Source organism: Sceloporus occidentalis, unplaced genomic scaffold (genome assembly GCF_023333645.1).
Source record: "Sceloporus occidentalis isolate IW3139 unplaced genomic scaffold, rSceOcc1.0.p SCAF_6, whole genome shotgun sequence".
NCBI lineage: Eukaryota > Metazoa > Chordata > Lepidosauria > Squamata > Phrynosomatidae > Sceloporus > Sceloporus occidentalis.
The window spans coordinates 24847891-24861574 of record NW_028316986.1 but is presented as its reverse complement, the minus strand read 5'-3'; the positions used below and the strand labels follow the sequence as shown (position 1 = coordinate 24861574).

The 13684-nt window shown below is 37.3% G+C and overlaps 1 protein-coding gene across 3 annotated transcripts in view; it reads left to right on the top strand.

The window, feature by feature from the left end:
• Positions 1-13684, top strand: part of TTC7A (tetratricopeptide repeat domain 7A) — a 317709-nt gene that overhangs the window by 206739 nt on the left and 97286 nt on the right. For all 3 annotated transcript variants that reach the window (XM_089529137.1, XM_089529136.1, XM_089529135.1), the window contains one exon: positions 12846-13048. In XM_089529137.1, the coding sequence (XP_089385263.1) occupies positions 12846-13048 (203 nt within the window). The remainder of the gene's footprint in view (positions 1-12845; positions 13049-13684) is intronic.

Here is a 13684-nt window from a genome sequence, read left to right as displayed (position 1 = left end):
AAACAGCTGGAAAGTGGGATGGCAGAGAATTAATTGGGATTAAAAAAAACTATCCTGAATTTCAATCTATTTTGGGGGAAGAAGCAGTATATCTTTTGATTTTTTTTTTAATGTGTGTTCTGTTGCCAGATTTGAGAGGTAAATTCGCATGACTGGGTGGGTGGGTTGAAAGGCATGTCCAACACCAGATAGAAAGGGTGGGTCAGCATCATTTTTTTTTACTTTGTTCTTTGGACATTTACATAACTTTGAATATATGGTGTTACATTTATTCATAAGCCAGGGCCTGTGTACCCACACATCTAGTGTTTTACCTTGGCTTCAACGTTGGCACCCAATCTTGGCACTGATGGAGGACGTACTTTTGAGATGGGAGAAAGAGAGAGGGATGTCTCATGAAGCAAGGAAAAGACAAGGGAGGGGGACCCAACAGCAGTGGCATCACTAAGTGGGTGAGGGGGCTGCAGACTGCAGCAAGTGACACCCCAGAGAGGGTCTACATCCTGTGGGGTGGTACACCTGGTGGGACTGACACAGCTGCTGTGTGAATGAGAACAGGCATTTTCTCGCTTGCCTAGCAGCCACGTCAGAACCCAAACGGTGCTCTTGAGGCCATGGCAGTCCCCCTAGTCCCTCCCCAATCCCAGATGCCGTTGTGCAACAACTACTTAACATATTTGGGGAGCTTGAAGCCATGTCCTTGAGCCATGCCTATCAGGGTGGCCATTGTGAACTGCAGTTCTTACCATCTCCTCTGGGGTGGTGAGAGCCATGTACATACATTGACAACATGTTGAGTTGGTGATTCAGGTGCAGTGTTCAAGCTAGTCCTGCTGGGGCAGCCATGCATTGAAACTCCCACATCCCTTTGGGGTAGGGAATGGTGTGCCTACTCCTGTCTGGAAATTCCGATGAATTCACTTATCGTGTAGCACAGTTACATGCCTGTAGAGAGAGGGCAGATATTGTGGACTGTTATTCCTACCCTGTTCAACCAATTGTACAAAAAAATCCAGGCTGAGCATCTGCAAACGTGCACATGCATAACAGGAAAACAAACAAGCAAAGGCTCTGAATTGATCCATACTACCTTTTTGATAGCCCCTGTGGATATGCAGGTGTGTGCATGTACAGCAAGAACCAGCCAAAAAAATCACAATTGCTAAATGTTCCATTGCCTTGTGGTCAAAAATAATTTGATCCAGCCAACATACAAGCTCAGTGTGGTTTGAGTGAACTGTGAATCTGGAGAGCAGGGTTTGATTGCCCATTTGACCATGAAACCCACTAGATGACTTGGGCAAGTCACAACTTCAGGGGAAGGCAATGGAAAACTTTCTCTGAACAGTCTTTCCAAGAAAACCCCGTGATTTATGATTGCCATAAGTCTGAGATTACTTGAAGGCACACAACAATGAGAATAACAGACGATGGCAGTGGCTATGCTAGCTTGGCTCCATAATGGGAGACCTGTGTAGTTTGTCTTTCTAGTTCCAAACTGGATGAAACAGAATGCATGTGTCTGAAAAAGAGCCAACTGGAGCAACAATAATCCATGTTGGAGCTGTGATAGACTCCTTGGTGCATATTCACCCCAGGAGGAAATGTAAGAGGTAAATAACATGCTGTGCCCAAACTCCTATAAAGCAATTAGTAAAGTCTTAATGGCTCTCTCTAGCAGAATAATCAAATTGGCAAGAAGGGAGCTGAACAACAACCAGTCCCATGCCTGCCCACGTACACAAAGGATCAAGCAAAGAAGCAAGCTTAATCTTCTTTGTAAAAGCATATGAAATAGCTTTATTTATTAATTACTTGTGCACTAAGTCTTATGGAAGAAAGAGAGAGAGAGAGAATGGTTGCATGTTAGAGCAGTGCAGGAAGAGAATAGGTGTGGTAAAAGTAAATACATGCTGTGCCCAAACTCCTATAAAGCAATTAGTAAAGTAGTAATTAGTGAGCATAGACATGCAAAGATTACTGACTCTAACAAGTCAGACTATTAGTACATTCAAGCTCCAGTATTGTCAGGTCTGACTGGAGAAGGCTTTCTGTCAAGGTGTCCAGTGACACTCTTTCATGTAACTAATGCTACTTGGTAGTTCTTTTAATGCCAAGGATTGACTCTTGATACATTTGGTGTATAACATATGTACTCTGCCACAGAGGTACTGTATTTTTTTAAAAAAACAACGAACAGTACAGCATCAGTCGGGAAGGGGGAGCACAAACCAGCCAGCTTCTGTTTTGCAAACAGATATTTCAGGATCAAGCGCCATGCTATGTTAAACACATAGTATGCCAGTAGAGGTCATTCTTAAAAAAATCAAAGTAAGCAAACACTTACTTTGGGATCTGGACCAATACATGAAGATGAGGAAGGTTTAAATCTTCACCTCCACCTAGTTTTTATCTACTCCCCCATATGGGAACTTTAAAAAAGAGAGGAACTCCACTGATGTGAATTGAGGGTTTTATTTTTCCCATTTTGAACTCCCCTATGTGTGATTTTAAAAGAAAAAATGATGGAGGTGGGAAGAAGGTTTAAACTGCTCTCACTGTGTACATAGTCCAAAATTGAGCAAATTCAAGTCACTTTTTAAAAATGTTTTTCCATCTGCCTGTTACACTCTGTGTGTGTGTGTGTGTGTGTGTGTGTGTGTGTGTGTGTGTGTGTGAGGGAGATCATGGATGTGAGCTTACATATAACTAATAGAGGCTACAAATGACTTTTGTTATAAAATAACATAAAATCCCTAACCTATGGTACTCAGCTTTTCAAACTGTTTAGTTGTACAAAACATCATTAAAACGCAAGGAAGGATTTGTTTATTTGAAGCATTTTTGTACCACTCTTCAGCTGGAAAGGCTCCCAAAGTGCTTCACATGAAATCAGGAACAAATGAGATGGCCTTTGCCCCCAGATTTACCATTTAAAACACATGACATTTGTAGAAAATGGAAGGAGGAAGAAAAGAAGCAAACGCAGGCACTAGATTTTAAAGTGTGAAGCTCTTAGAAGGATCAGTAAGGATGGTAACACAGTGGACCCTTCTTATACGGTGGGGTTTGGTTCGAAGATCCCCCATGTATAACAAAATCCATGTATGCTCAAGTCCCATTAAATATAATGACAGCAAAATGGTGTCCCTTATAAAAAATGGAAAGTCAAGCTTTGATATTAGAAATTTATACTTTTTTTTAACATTTTCAAACTGTGTATGCTTGAATCCGTGTATAAAAAATCTGTGTATGAAAAGGGCCAACTGTAGTTCAGATATAGTGGTAGTGAAAGTGGAAAATCCCAGCCAGAATACTTTAAACTGCTCCAGAACTGCTCTGAATCCCCCCCCCCCAATTCCCTCCATATTCTGGTGCAACATCGGTCAGCTGTCTACAAAGTTGTTGCTCTGGAGTGCTCTCAATTTTCCTGGAAGATCCAGAGCAAAAGATAAGTCTTATAAACTGGTTTAAGGTAGGGATGGCCTAAATTTGATGCAGGACTGACCTTGTGTTGTGAAGATAGTCCTCAGTCAAATCAGGGCTGTAGCCCTGCATTGTGAATACAGGGCACCATGAGGGCAGGGGGAAACCAGTTCATTTGGCCCATGTAGACATACCTAAAGAGAATTGGTTTCCTACTGGAGAAGGACCTGCAGTTCTTGGGAAGGGAGGGAGGTTGTGTATGAATAGTCTTTCAACAGAGCTAATGGACTGACTCTGCATGCCATCTCCCCACCTCCACCCCATACAACCAGGTGAAATAATTTTGTCTATATGTGTATTATGTCACTTTTTCAATTCAATGGTAAAGGTAAGGTATATAATTAAGCATGAGCGCATTTGCTATGCAAGCATGAACTTCTAGGCTCAATCCTACCATTCCCAAAAAGAGGTGGTGTGTCATTTTTTTTAGATATTACTGTAACATCTCATTTTGCATGTCTTCTCTAAGTACTGGAAATGTTAAGATACTCTCCTTTCCTCTGTTGCTTTTCATTTCCTGCTTCTTTCTTTCCAAGCCCGGGAAGGTGGTGGCTTCTCCACCACTGATTCTCTCTCTCCCATCCATATAATATTGTTCTGCCCAGAAATCAGAGCACTTCCAGCTGGACATGCCTCCTCGCTGAATGGGCTCCAGATAGGTCCGGAGATGTTCTGTTCGTCGGTGGATTTGAGGACTCAAAGCTCAGTTTTGAGTTCTCAAAATTTTCTCCCAGAGAAGGGGGAAACAGAGGGGGCTCGACGGAGGGCTTGGTCGCGTTCCCTAGCGCTGGAAACAGAAGTATCCTTGCGGACGCAGGACACACGGGGAAAAGCAGGGACGCGGAGCCTGTGAGAGCAATCCACACCCGCGAACCGATCTTTAATGGGAAGCCCTAGGCTCCTCATACAGAAGTTCCAGCCAGCTTTATTTTACTGAATACAAAGAAGAAACAGAAAACGACACTGTTCTACTTGATCTCCAGTAAATAACTGCTACGAACTGATTTATAATCTGTGAGATGAAGAGAGGATTATATTTCTCCAAGGACAACCTATGTTTTTCTCAGTAAGAGCTCTCTGGCTAATATTTGGATTGTATTGAAAGGCGGAGGTGGGCTGAAATACTAAGATTTGATAGCTGAGAAACGGAGATTTTGTACTTCCTGAACTCTGGGAATTTGTTGGGTTTTTTTCCCCTTTTTTTGCTGGACTTGATTTTTGGGATTATTGGATTTTGTGTGGAGAAGCTGTGACTATTTCTACTCCTGATTCCTGACTCCTTGGAAAGAGCAAAATAGAGGACGACGGGGCTCTTTGTGTGAAGGAACAAAATATAATATTGGGCTTTAAAACCGGAATAATAGGATTGAGTTTTATTGACGACAAACCGTGGAGATCGCTGGGGAAATTTGTTTAAGGGGAAAAAGTTGAGACAGACACGCAAATTGGGAGATACAGCTTTAAGAGAAAGACGCACCAGGTGTGGGTCTTAAATGAATTATTGAAGTGGCCTTGAAACCCACCTGTGAGAAAGGGAGACGTCCGCGGAAGAGGAGGACGATAGAGAACAGACTGAGCGAGTGTGGAGGACTGAGGAGTGGAGTAGTGAAGCAGAGAGATTGCTAGAGCAGTTCGTGACGTCACCGGATCTGACAGAGAGCGTAAGGAAGAAGGAAGAAGAATTGGAGGACTGAGAGCAGACAACGCGAAAGATAGAGTGGCAACGGAAAGGACTCAAGACCAGAGAGATGAAGAAGGAAGTGAAGTCCTTTAAGAGACTACTGAAGGGATTATAGAAGTTGGAAAAGACAGACTGTGTCAGGTGTTGGATGCCATAACTGAGATAGGAGGTATTGGGATGGAACTGGGGTTATTTGACTTATAAGCCTGCTCCAGGAGATAAATTAAATGCTATTTTATGGAAGGGGTTTGAAAATAATATTGATTAAAGGGGTATAAAATATAACAGGATTTATAAGTAGAATTAAAACCTTTTGTATAAAGAACTTTACAGGGTTTTGAGACATACCCTTTCTGGGTGATTAATATTCCTGGTTTCTGCTCTTTTTTTCCTCTGTCCTTCATATAAGTAGATTTGTGCTTTGTATTTTATAGCATCCTGCAGTGTTATTGTTTGGAATAAGATTGTAGGTATTGTTGCCTCTCTTTGAATAAGTCCAATTGATCAGACGGATTTAGATAATGAACACAAGGAAATAGACACAAAAGGGGATATCTCAAAATTTAAATCAGAGAAGATTGTCAGTGGAAAAAGATAAAGTGACAGATATGAATGAATTAATTTTGGAAAAAATAGAAAAATTAAATTTGAATATGAATAATATGTCAAAAGAACTTACGAATAATCTGTCAAAGGAGCTGTCAAATTTTAAGAAGGAAATTAAACATGAAATCAGAGAGGATTTGAAGGAAATTAAACAGTTGACAAATTGAATATTGAATTACAAAAGAAAAAACAGAAAGTAGAAATTTTAGAATTTCGAAATGAAAAATTGGAGAATGAAGTAACGAAAATTAAAAATAAGGAAGATACGGAATTGGATGAGAGAGCAATTTTGGATTTGAAATTGAAAGAAAAATCAGTGAAAATTAGAGGAATTCCAGAACAAAAGGACGAAAATCTTTATGAAAAATTAATTGAAGCAATTGCAAATTTTTTAGAAAGAGATGCCGAAACTTTTGAAAATGAAATAGATAAATTATATAGAGTGAATTCATCGGTGGAAAGACTAAAAGGGTTACCTCGTGATGTTGCGGGGTTTTTTGTACAGAAATCAATGAGAGACAAGTTTTTGAATTGGCACATTGAGAATCCATTTCAATACGAAGGTACTGAAGTGAAAGTTTTAAATGACATCCCAGGCAGATTGTGACAGAAGAGAAAGGATTACAACACTTTAACCTCATTTTTAAGAGTCGAAAGAATTTCCAAAAGATGGGAAAGTCTATTTAGGAGATACATTTTTGAAAATGGCAGAGTATCTAAAGTGTTTAACATGGCATGTTCAAGGATTAAATACTCCCCAAAAAAGAAAGAAGGTATTCCATTATCTACAAAAATTAAATCTGGATGTAATCTGTTTGCAAGAGACGAGAATAAAGAAAAAAGATAAAAAGCATTTAAGATGCACTAAATTGGGTTTACTTTTTACATCTAATTCTAAATTTAGAAAAAAGGAGTAACATTGTATATAAAGCCAAATCTTGAACCAAAAGAAATTTGTCATGATAAAGAGGGAATGTACATTGTAATTGAAATATTGAATAAAGGGCAGAAAATGTTAATAGTAGGGGTATACGGTCCGCTTGAAAATAAAAATAAATTTTATAAGGAATTAAAATCTAAGCTTCTGCAACAAGAACAAGAATCTATAATGTTATTGGGTGATTGGAACAGAGTAATTGATCCAGCTTTGGACATATTTTCAGGATAAAAGGAGAAAAAACTTCAGGGAAAACTACCTAAGGAATTTTTTGATCTAAAAGAGTTATTACAAGTGGAAGATGTTTCGAGGATGAAATATGGGAGGAGTAGAGACTATACATTTTTTTCCAATCCATGTCATGGCCAGCCAAGATCAGCTCTCGGAGGATGAGGAGGAGGATGAGCCTCCTCCAGAGCAAGGGCTGATTGAGGCAATGCCAGGTGCTGTTCCTGCCCTGCCAGGTCCCAGCTGTGATCCTCCAGCCCCAGAGGAGGAGGTTCAACCAGGTCCTAGTGCCGAAGAGAGGCCTCCTATGGTACCACAGCCTAGTGGTGACTCTGGAGAGGAAGCTTGCCTGCAGGTGCCTTCTTACAAAGAGAGAAGGGCTGAGAGTGCTTGCAGGCGCAGATCACAGAGGATTGCCGAGAGGCAATTAGCCAACCAGCCTCAGGTGGCACAAGGGAGAGTTTCCCTTACTTAAGGGGGAGAGAGACTAATGCTGGTTGCTAGAGTTTATTGCATGATCCCTTGGCGTGATTGCTGCTAGCACTAGCTCCTAGTATCTGGATTCTTGTTACCTTGACCTCGGACCGGACTTCGTTATCTCTTGGCTGTTTTGACCTCGGACTGTTTTGACCACTCTGTCTCCCGGTATCCTGACTTCGGCTTGGCTTTTGGATTGTTGTGACTTCTGGTACCCTGACCTCGACTTGATTTCTAGGACTGCTTTTGCAAGGTTTGTGTTTACATTCACTTGCTAAGCTGAGTCATTCCTATCAGTTTATGTCTGCGATTGCTGGCCGCAGTCCAGGACAATCCACACAAAACTTGGTCCCGGATTGATATAATTTTGTTGTCAAGGTATCTAAGTATTAAAATTTATGAAGTAAAGATTTTACCTAGAATATTGTCTGACCATAACCCAGTTCAATTGAATTTAATGGTGGGTAAAAAATTGGAGTATAATTGGAGATTAGATGCAAACTTATTACTAAAAGAGGAATATGTGAAGGAGTTAAACACTACAATAGAGAGATATTTTGTTGAAAATTTAGATAAAGGGACCCCGATACAAACTGTCTGGGACGCACATAAAGCTGTTATTAGAGGATGGATGATTAAAAAGTCAGCCGAAATTAGGAAGAAAAAGAAAGAAAAATTGGATGTTAAATAAAGAATTAAAAATAAAAGAAGATTTTCTGAAAAAAGAACCAAAAAACAAGAAGCTATCTTTAGAGATTAAATATATACAAAAACAAATATCGTTATTATTAGTGGAAGAGATGGAAAAAAATTGAAATTTGTTAAACAAAGATACTTTGAATCGACAAATAAAGTGGGGAAATTATTGGCATATCAAATTAGAAAAAAGAAAACCAAAAGAAATATTGCGGCAATAAAAGAGGGCTGGAAATTATTTACCAATCAAGATTATATTAAGAAAATATTTGTACAATATTTCACAGATTTGTTTAAAGAACCAAATATAAATAAAAATAAAAATTTTTGGATCGAAAATAATAAAAGAAATACTGAACCAACCGAGTACAATACAAGAACTATCTGAGGCAATAAGTAGGAGTAAAACAGGGAAAGCTCCAGGCCCGGATGGTTTTTTGAATGAATATTATAAAAAATGTCAAGAATATATTAAAATCTCGCTATTACAAATTATGAATGATATAAAGAAAGGTAATGTCCCGCAGACTTGGTCACAATCGAATATTGCTTTAATACTTAAAGAGGGAAAGGATCCGACATTAACCAAAAGTTATAGACCAATTGCCCTGCTAAATACGAATTATAAGTTATTTGTTTCAATATTGGCTGTAAGATGAAAGAAAATGTTGAATAATTGCATAAATTTGGATCAAGCCGGCTTCCTACAAAACAGAATGATTAAAAATAACATAAGAAATTTGATAAATTTGATAAATCTAATTGAAATTCACCAAAACAAAATAAACAAAAAAAACTTGCTATGATCTTTATCGATGCGGAAAAGCATTTGATAATGTGTATTGGCAGTTTATGTTTGAATTAGTGAAGAAATTAAAATTTGGTGATAAATTTCAGGGTTGGATTGAAGCGATATATACAAAACAAGAAGCTAGAATTTGGATAAATGGAAAAAGAACGGTACCACGTGAAATTAATAGAGAGGTAAGACAAGGCTGCCCACTGTCCCCACTTTTATTTATATTGATGATGGAAATTCTATTACATGACATTAGAGGAAATCATCTGATAAAAGGATATAAACTGAATGGCGAAGAATATAAGTTGAGGGCATACGCGGACGACCTTGTCTTAACTGTAGCAAATCCAGATGAATGTATTGATATATTAATGAAAACATTAGGAAAATTTGGTAAAGTAGCCGGTTACAAAATTAATAAAGAAAAAACAGCGGTATTACCAATGAATATGACGATGGAGGAGATAAATAATTTAAAAGAAAGAACTGGATTCCAAATTTTAAAAATGGTAAGATATTTGGGGATTAATATTACAAGAAAAAATACAGAACTGTTTGGAAACAATTATGAAAAAATATGGAAAGATATAAAAATGGATCTTCAAAGATGGCAAAACTTGGGTATTTCATGGACCAGAAAAATAGCTTTACTTAAAATGTCAGTATTACCAAAAATGATCTTTCTCTTCCAAAGCCTACCAATCGTAACAAATGACACACCTTTTAAAATTTGGGAACGAGAACTTTTAAAATTTATCTGGAACAATAAAAAACCCAGAGTTAAAATGAAAATATTATATGATTTGATAGATAGAGGTGGATTGGCTTTACCAAATTTGAGATGGTATTACTATGCATGCGTTTTAGATTGGATATTTGATTGGATCACTTTTAATAATAGGAGAAATATTAATCTGGAAAAAATTGATTTAAAATTTGGCTTACATGGATACTTATGGTATGAGAAAGTTAAGTTAGACAGTAATTTTAATAACCATTGGATCAGAAAAATATTGTTAAAAATATGGAATAAATATAAAAAATTTGTGTTCTCAAAAATTCCATTATGGACCTCTTCAAATGAAGCCTTTTTTTAGAAGAGAAGAACTTAAATCAGACATTTGGGTAACGTATAGAGATATTACTAAAATGGAAAAAGGGGAAAGAGTTATGAAAACACAGGAGGAGTTAATAAGGGATGGATATTCTATAAATTGGTTTGCTTATAGACAATTTAAAACAAGGTTTGTGAAAGATAAGAAAGAGGTTAGAATCGGTGAAGGTACTCCCGAAGTGGAAAAAATATTAAAGTATCCAAAAAACGAATCTCAAATTTATATCAATTAATAGTTAAATATGAATTAGAAGAAGAAACATTTAAGTAGAATATGATAAAATGGGCTAAAGATTTAAATGAAGCAATCCAATTAGAGGAATGGGAAAGGCTTTGGAAGAGAAATATTAAGCAGTTGATAAGTGTAGACATGAGGGAAAATATTTACAAGTCTATGTTTAGATGGTATCTTACCCCCATTTAAATTGGCAAAGATGTTTAAAAGGAACCAAAATCTATGTTGGAAATGTCAGAAAAAAGTAGGTAACCATATGCATATGTGGTGGGATTGTGTAGAGGCTAAAAAGTTTTGGAACAATATTCATATTGAAGTAAAGAAAATGCTTAACCTCAAATAAGACCCGAAGCCTGAAATGTATCTCCTGAATATGATAAATAGTGACCAAATTGAAAGAAAAGATGAAAAGGTTTTATTATTTGTAATTATTGCAGCGAAAATTATATACGCTAAACATTGGAAAAAAGAAAACTGTCCTGCAGTAGAAGAATGGAAGTTGAAAATGATGGAACTGATTGAAATGGATAAACTGACGTATTTGCTAAAAAATAAACCCCTAGAATCGTTTGAGGAGAATTGGGAAAGTTGGTTTAAATACATGCAAAATGAAATGAATAGAGATGTGTGCCAGATGAGGAAAGAATAATCTGTATATATGTGTATATTTACTTACAATTTAATGTCCACCTTTTTTTTAGTTATTTGAACAGTTAATGTTTAAATAGTTATATATAATAATTATATTTAGTTTCTGGGTAGGTAAGTAGGAAATGCGGGAGAATCTCTAATAAACTTAAAATTGGGGAAATAGTCGGATAGAGAAATTAAGATTATAGGTAAAAAGATTCAGAGTGATATAAGAGTTCAGTAAACAAGAGTAGAGAAAGTATTGGAGAAGACCAGCGGAGAAGGAAGCAGACCAATCTAGAAGAAAGTTTAAATGATTTAGAACAGATATATTTTCTTTCTTTTTTAAAAAAATGGTTTAATATTGTATTTATAAAGAGGAAATATCGAAAATGCTATTTTGGTGTATATGTAAATGTTTTTAATTCCAATAAAAGTTTTTTAAAAAAGAAATCATCATCTGTGCAAGATCATTGTCTGAAACTTTGGAAAGATACTGCCAGTTATCTCAGTTTGCATAAGGTAGAGATTTGAAAGTTACTTTTAAAAGTGGTTAGTTGCTGTTAAAGTTCCAAAGTATCCCCTGTAGTTAGTTACCATTATATTTAGAAAATAACTATTTATTTTCCTGTTTCTAAAAAGCAATTAGAATACGTTTTCACTACTTTTCAAAAAATTGAATGCAGCAGTGCAAGGTATTATTCAGACCATGAGATAAATCCTCCACCACCTTTTAGTGAGTTGACATCCCCAGTTGACCGGCTGCAGCAATTTGCTTTTGCTTGGGTTTGTAAAGGAAAAGTTCTTCCTCTTCCTGTCCTCTCCCCCAGTTGAATTCAAACTACTTTTGCACTCTGAACTCAGTTTAAACCAGTGGCATCACTGGAAGGGTGTGGGTGTGCAGACCACACCAGGTGACACTCTAAAGGGAGGGGGGTGACACCACTGCTCCTCAAACACCTACATTTTGGCAAAAACAGGCTGTGGCATTCATCTGCTTCCCTTTGAAATGCTTTAAGAGATGGTGGGAGTGGAGGAGGGGCTCACTGGAAGGTGAAAAGAGTGGCCCCAGAATTTTTTAAAATTAGAATTTCAAATTTCAAAATTTGATTTAAAAAAATACAATTTTTGAAATTTTTGAAATTTTTATGCTTTTAAAATTTTCTTTAACAACATCACATTTTAACCGAATCTTCACTGTGTATATATAAATACATTTAGGTTGTACATATGATAATTTGAAGGTGTAGTTTTAATTTTGCTAGTTGTTTATGTTAGCACTATTAGCATTACATTCAGTGGTATATGGGAATTACGATTTACGAGTAACATTAGTACAAAATAGCATTGTTAAGGAGTCTATCTGGTGTGAAATGGAAAGAGATCAATGGAGGGGTGGCACCATGAGTTACTGCACCAGGTGACATCAGCCCTAGTGTTTTGAACTGAAGTAAGCTGAATACAAATAGGGAACGTGGGAGAAGCAGAGAGAAATTGGGTCATTAAAAACTGCTGAAAAAGTGGGATGACAGAGAATTAATGAAAATTATCCCTGTAAAATTGAAATATTTGGAGAGTATGCGAAAGGTGCTAACCTCTCTCTGCTAAACAAATCATATAACTCAGGTTTATGAGTCCCACTACTGGAGAAAACACAGGATATAAAATGATGATGATGATGATTCACAATCCAGTTTTCTTCTTTCTTTCTTGAAATGAACCAAATAGAGGGAACCATGAACTGACCAGCAAGAAAGCTACTGTTCAAAAGTTCTTAAAATATACATATCTTAGTATATTTTCAAATTCTTGCATCATAAACTGATTTATTTTTTATGGGGCATGTCTCCATTCTTGAGCCACCAACATTCTTGACATTTTAGAGGTACACTCTCCAAAATGAAGTCTTGGGAGAGTACACATTTAAATAAATTACATTTCTTTTGTTTTTTGTAGCTGAACTCTTCATGGAACAACAGCATCTCAAAGAAGCGGGCTTTTGTATCCAGGAGGCAGCCAGTCTCTTTCCTACATCTCATACTGTGCTGTACATGCGGGGGCGGCTTGCAGAGATGAACGGCAGCTTGGAGGAAGCAAAGCAGTTGTATGATGAAGCGCTAACAGTGAATCCAAGCGGAGTGGAAATCATGAACTCCTTGGTGAGTGGATACAGAGGGCTCCCATCTAGGTTGACATCCTTATGTCATGCAAGATGTTTTGTTGGTCCTTACAAGAATTTGGCAGACATATTCCCAAGACTTTTTTTTTTACTGTGGAATGCAAGGTGCATGAAACTGCATTTGAATATTTCTTTCCATTACCTGTGCTGCAGTACTGTAGGTCTTTTGGGGGGTATTAATTTTCTGGGAACATGATTTACATGCCTGGGCTGGCACTTTGGGTGCATCTACACTACAGAAATAATGCCATTTGACACAATTTTAAGTGCTGTGGCTCCATTCTTCAGAATCCTGGGATTTGTAGTATTACAAGGAGTATTAATTCTCTGCCAAAAATGCTGGTGCCTCTCAAAACTACAAATCCCAGGATTCTGTAGAATGAAGCCATGACAGTATAGGGGTGTCAAACTTCATTATTTCTACAGATGCACCCTCTGTTTTGTTAGTTCCTGAGACAAACTGCCCCTAAATACTGAGTTCTGGGAACTTTGCAGGGTCTTGATCGATTCTGTTTGCACTATTAGCCTGTCAAATGCAACTAATAGCCCACAGGCAGGGTTCTCACATGTTTGTGTATTTGTGGCTGGTACGGGGAATATCCACAATAAGTAAGCT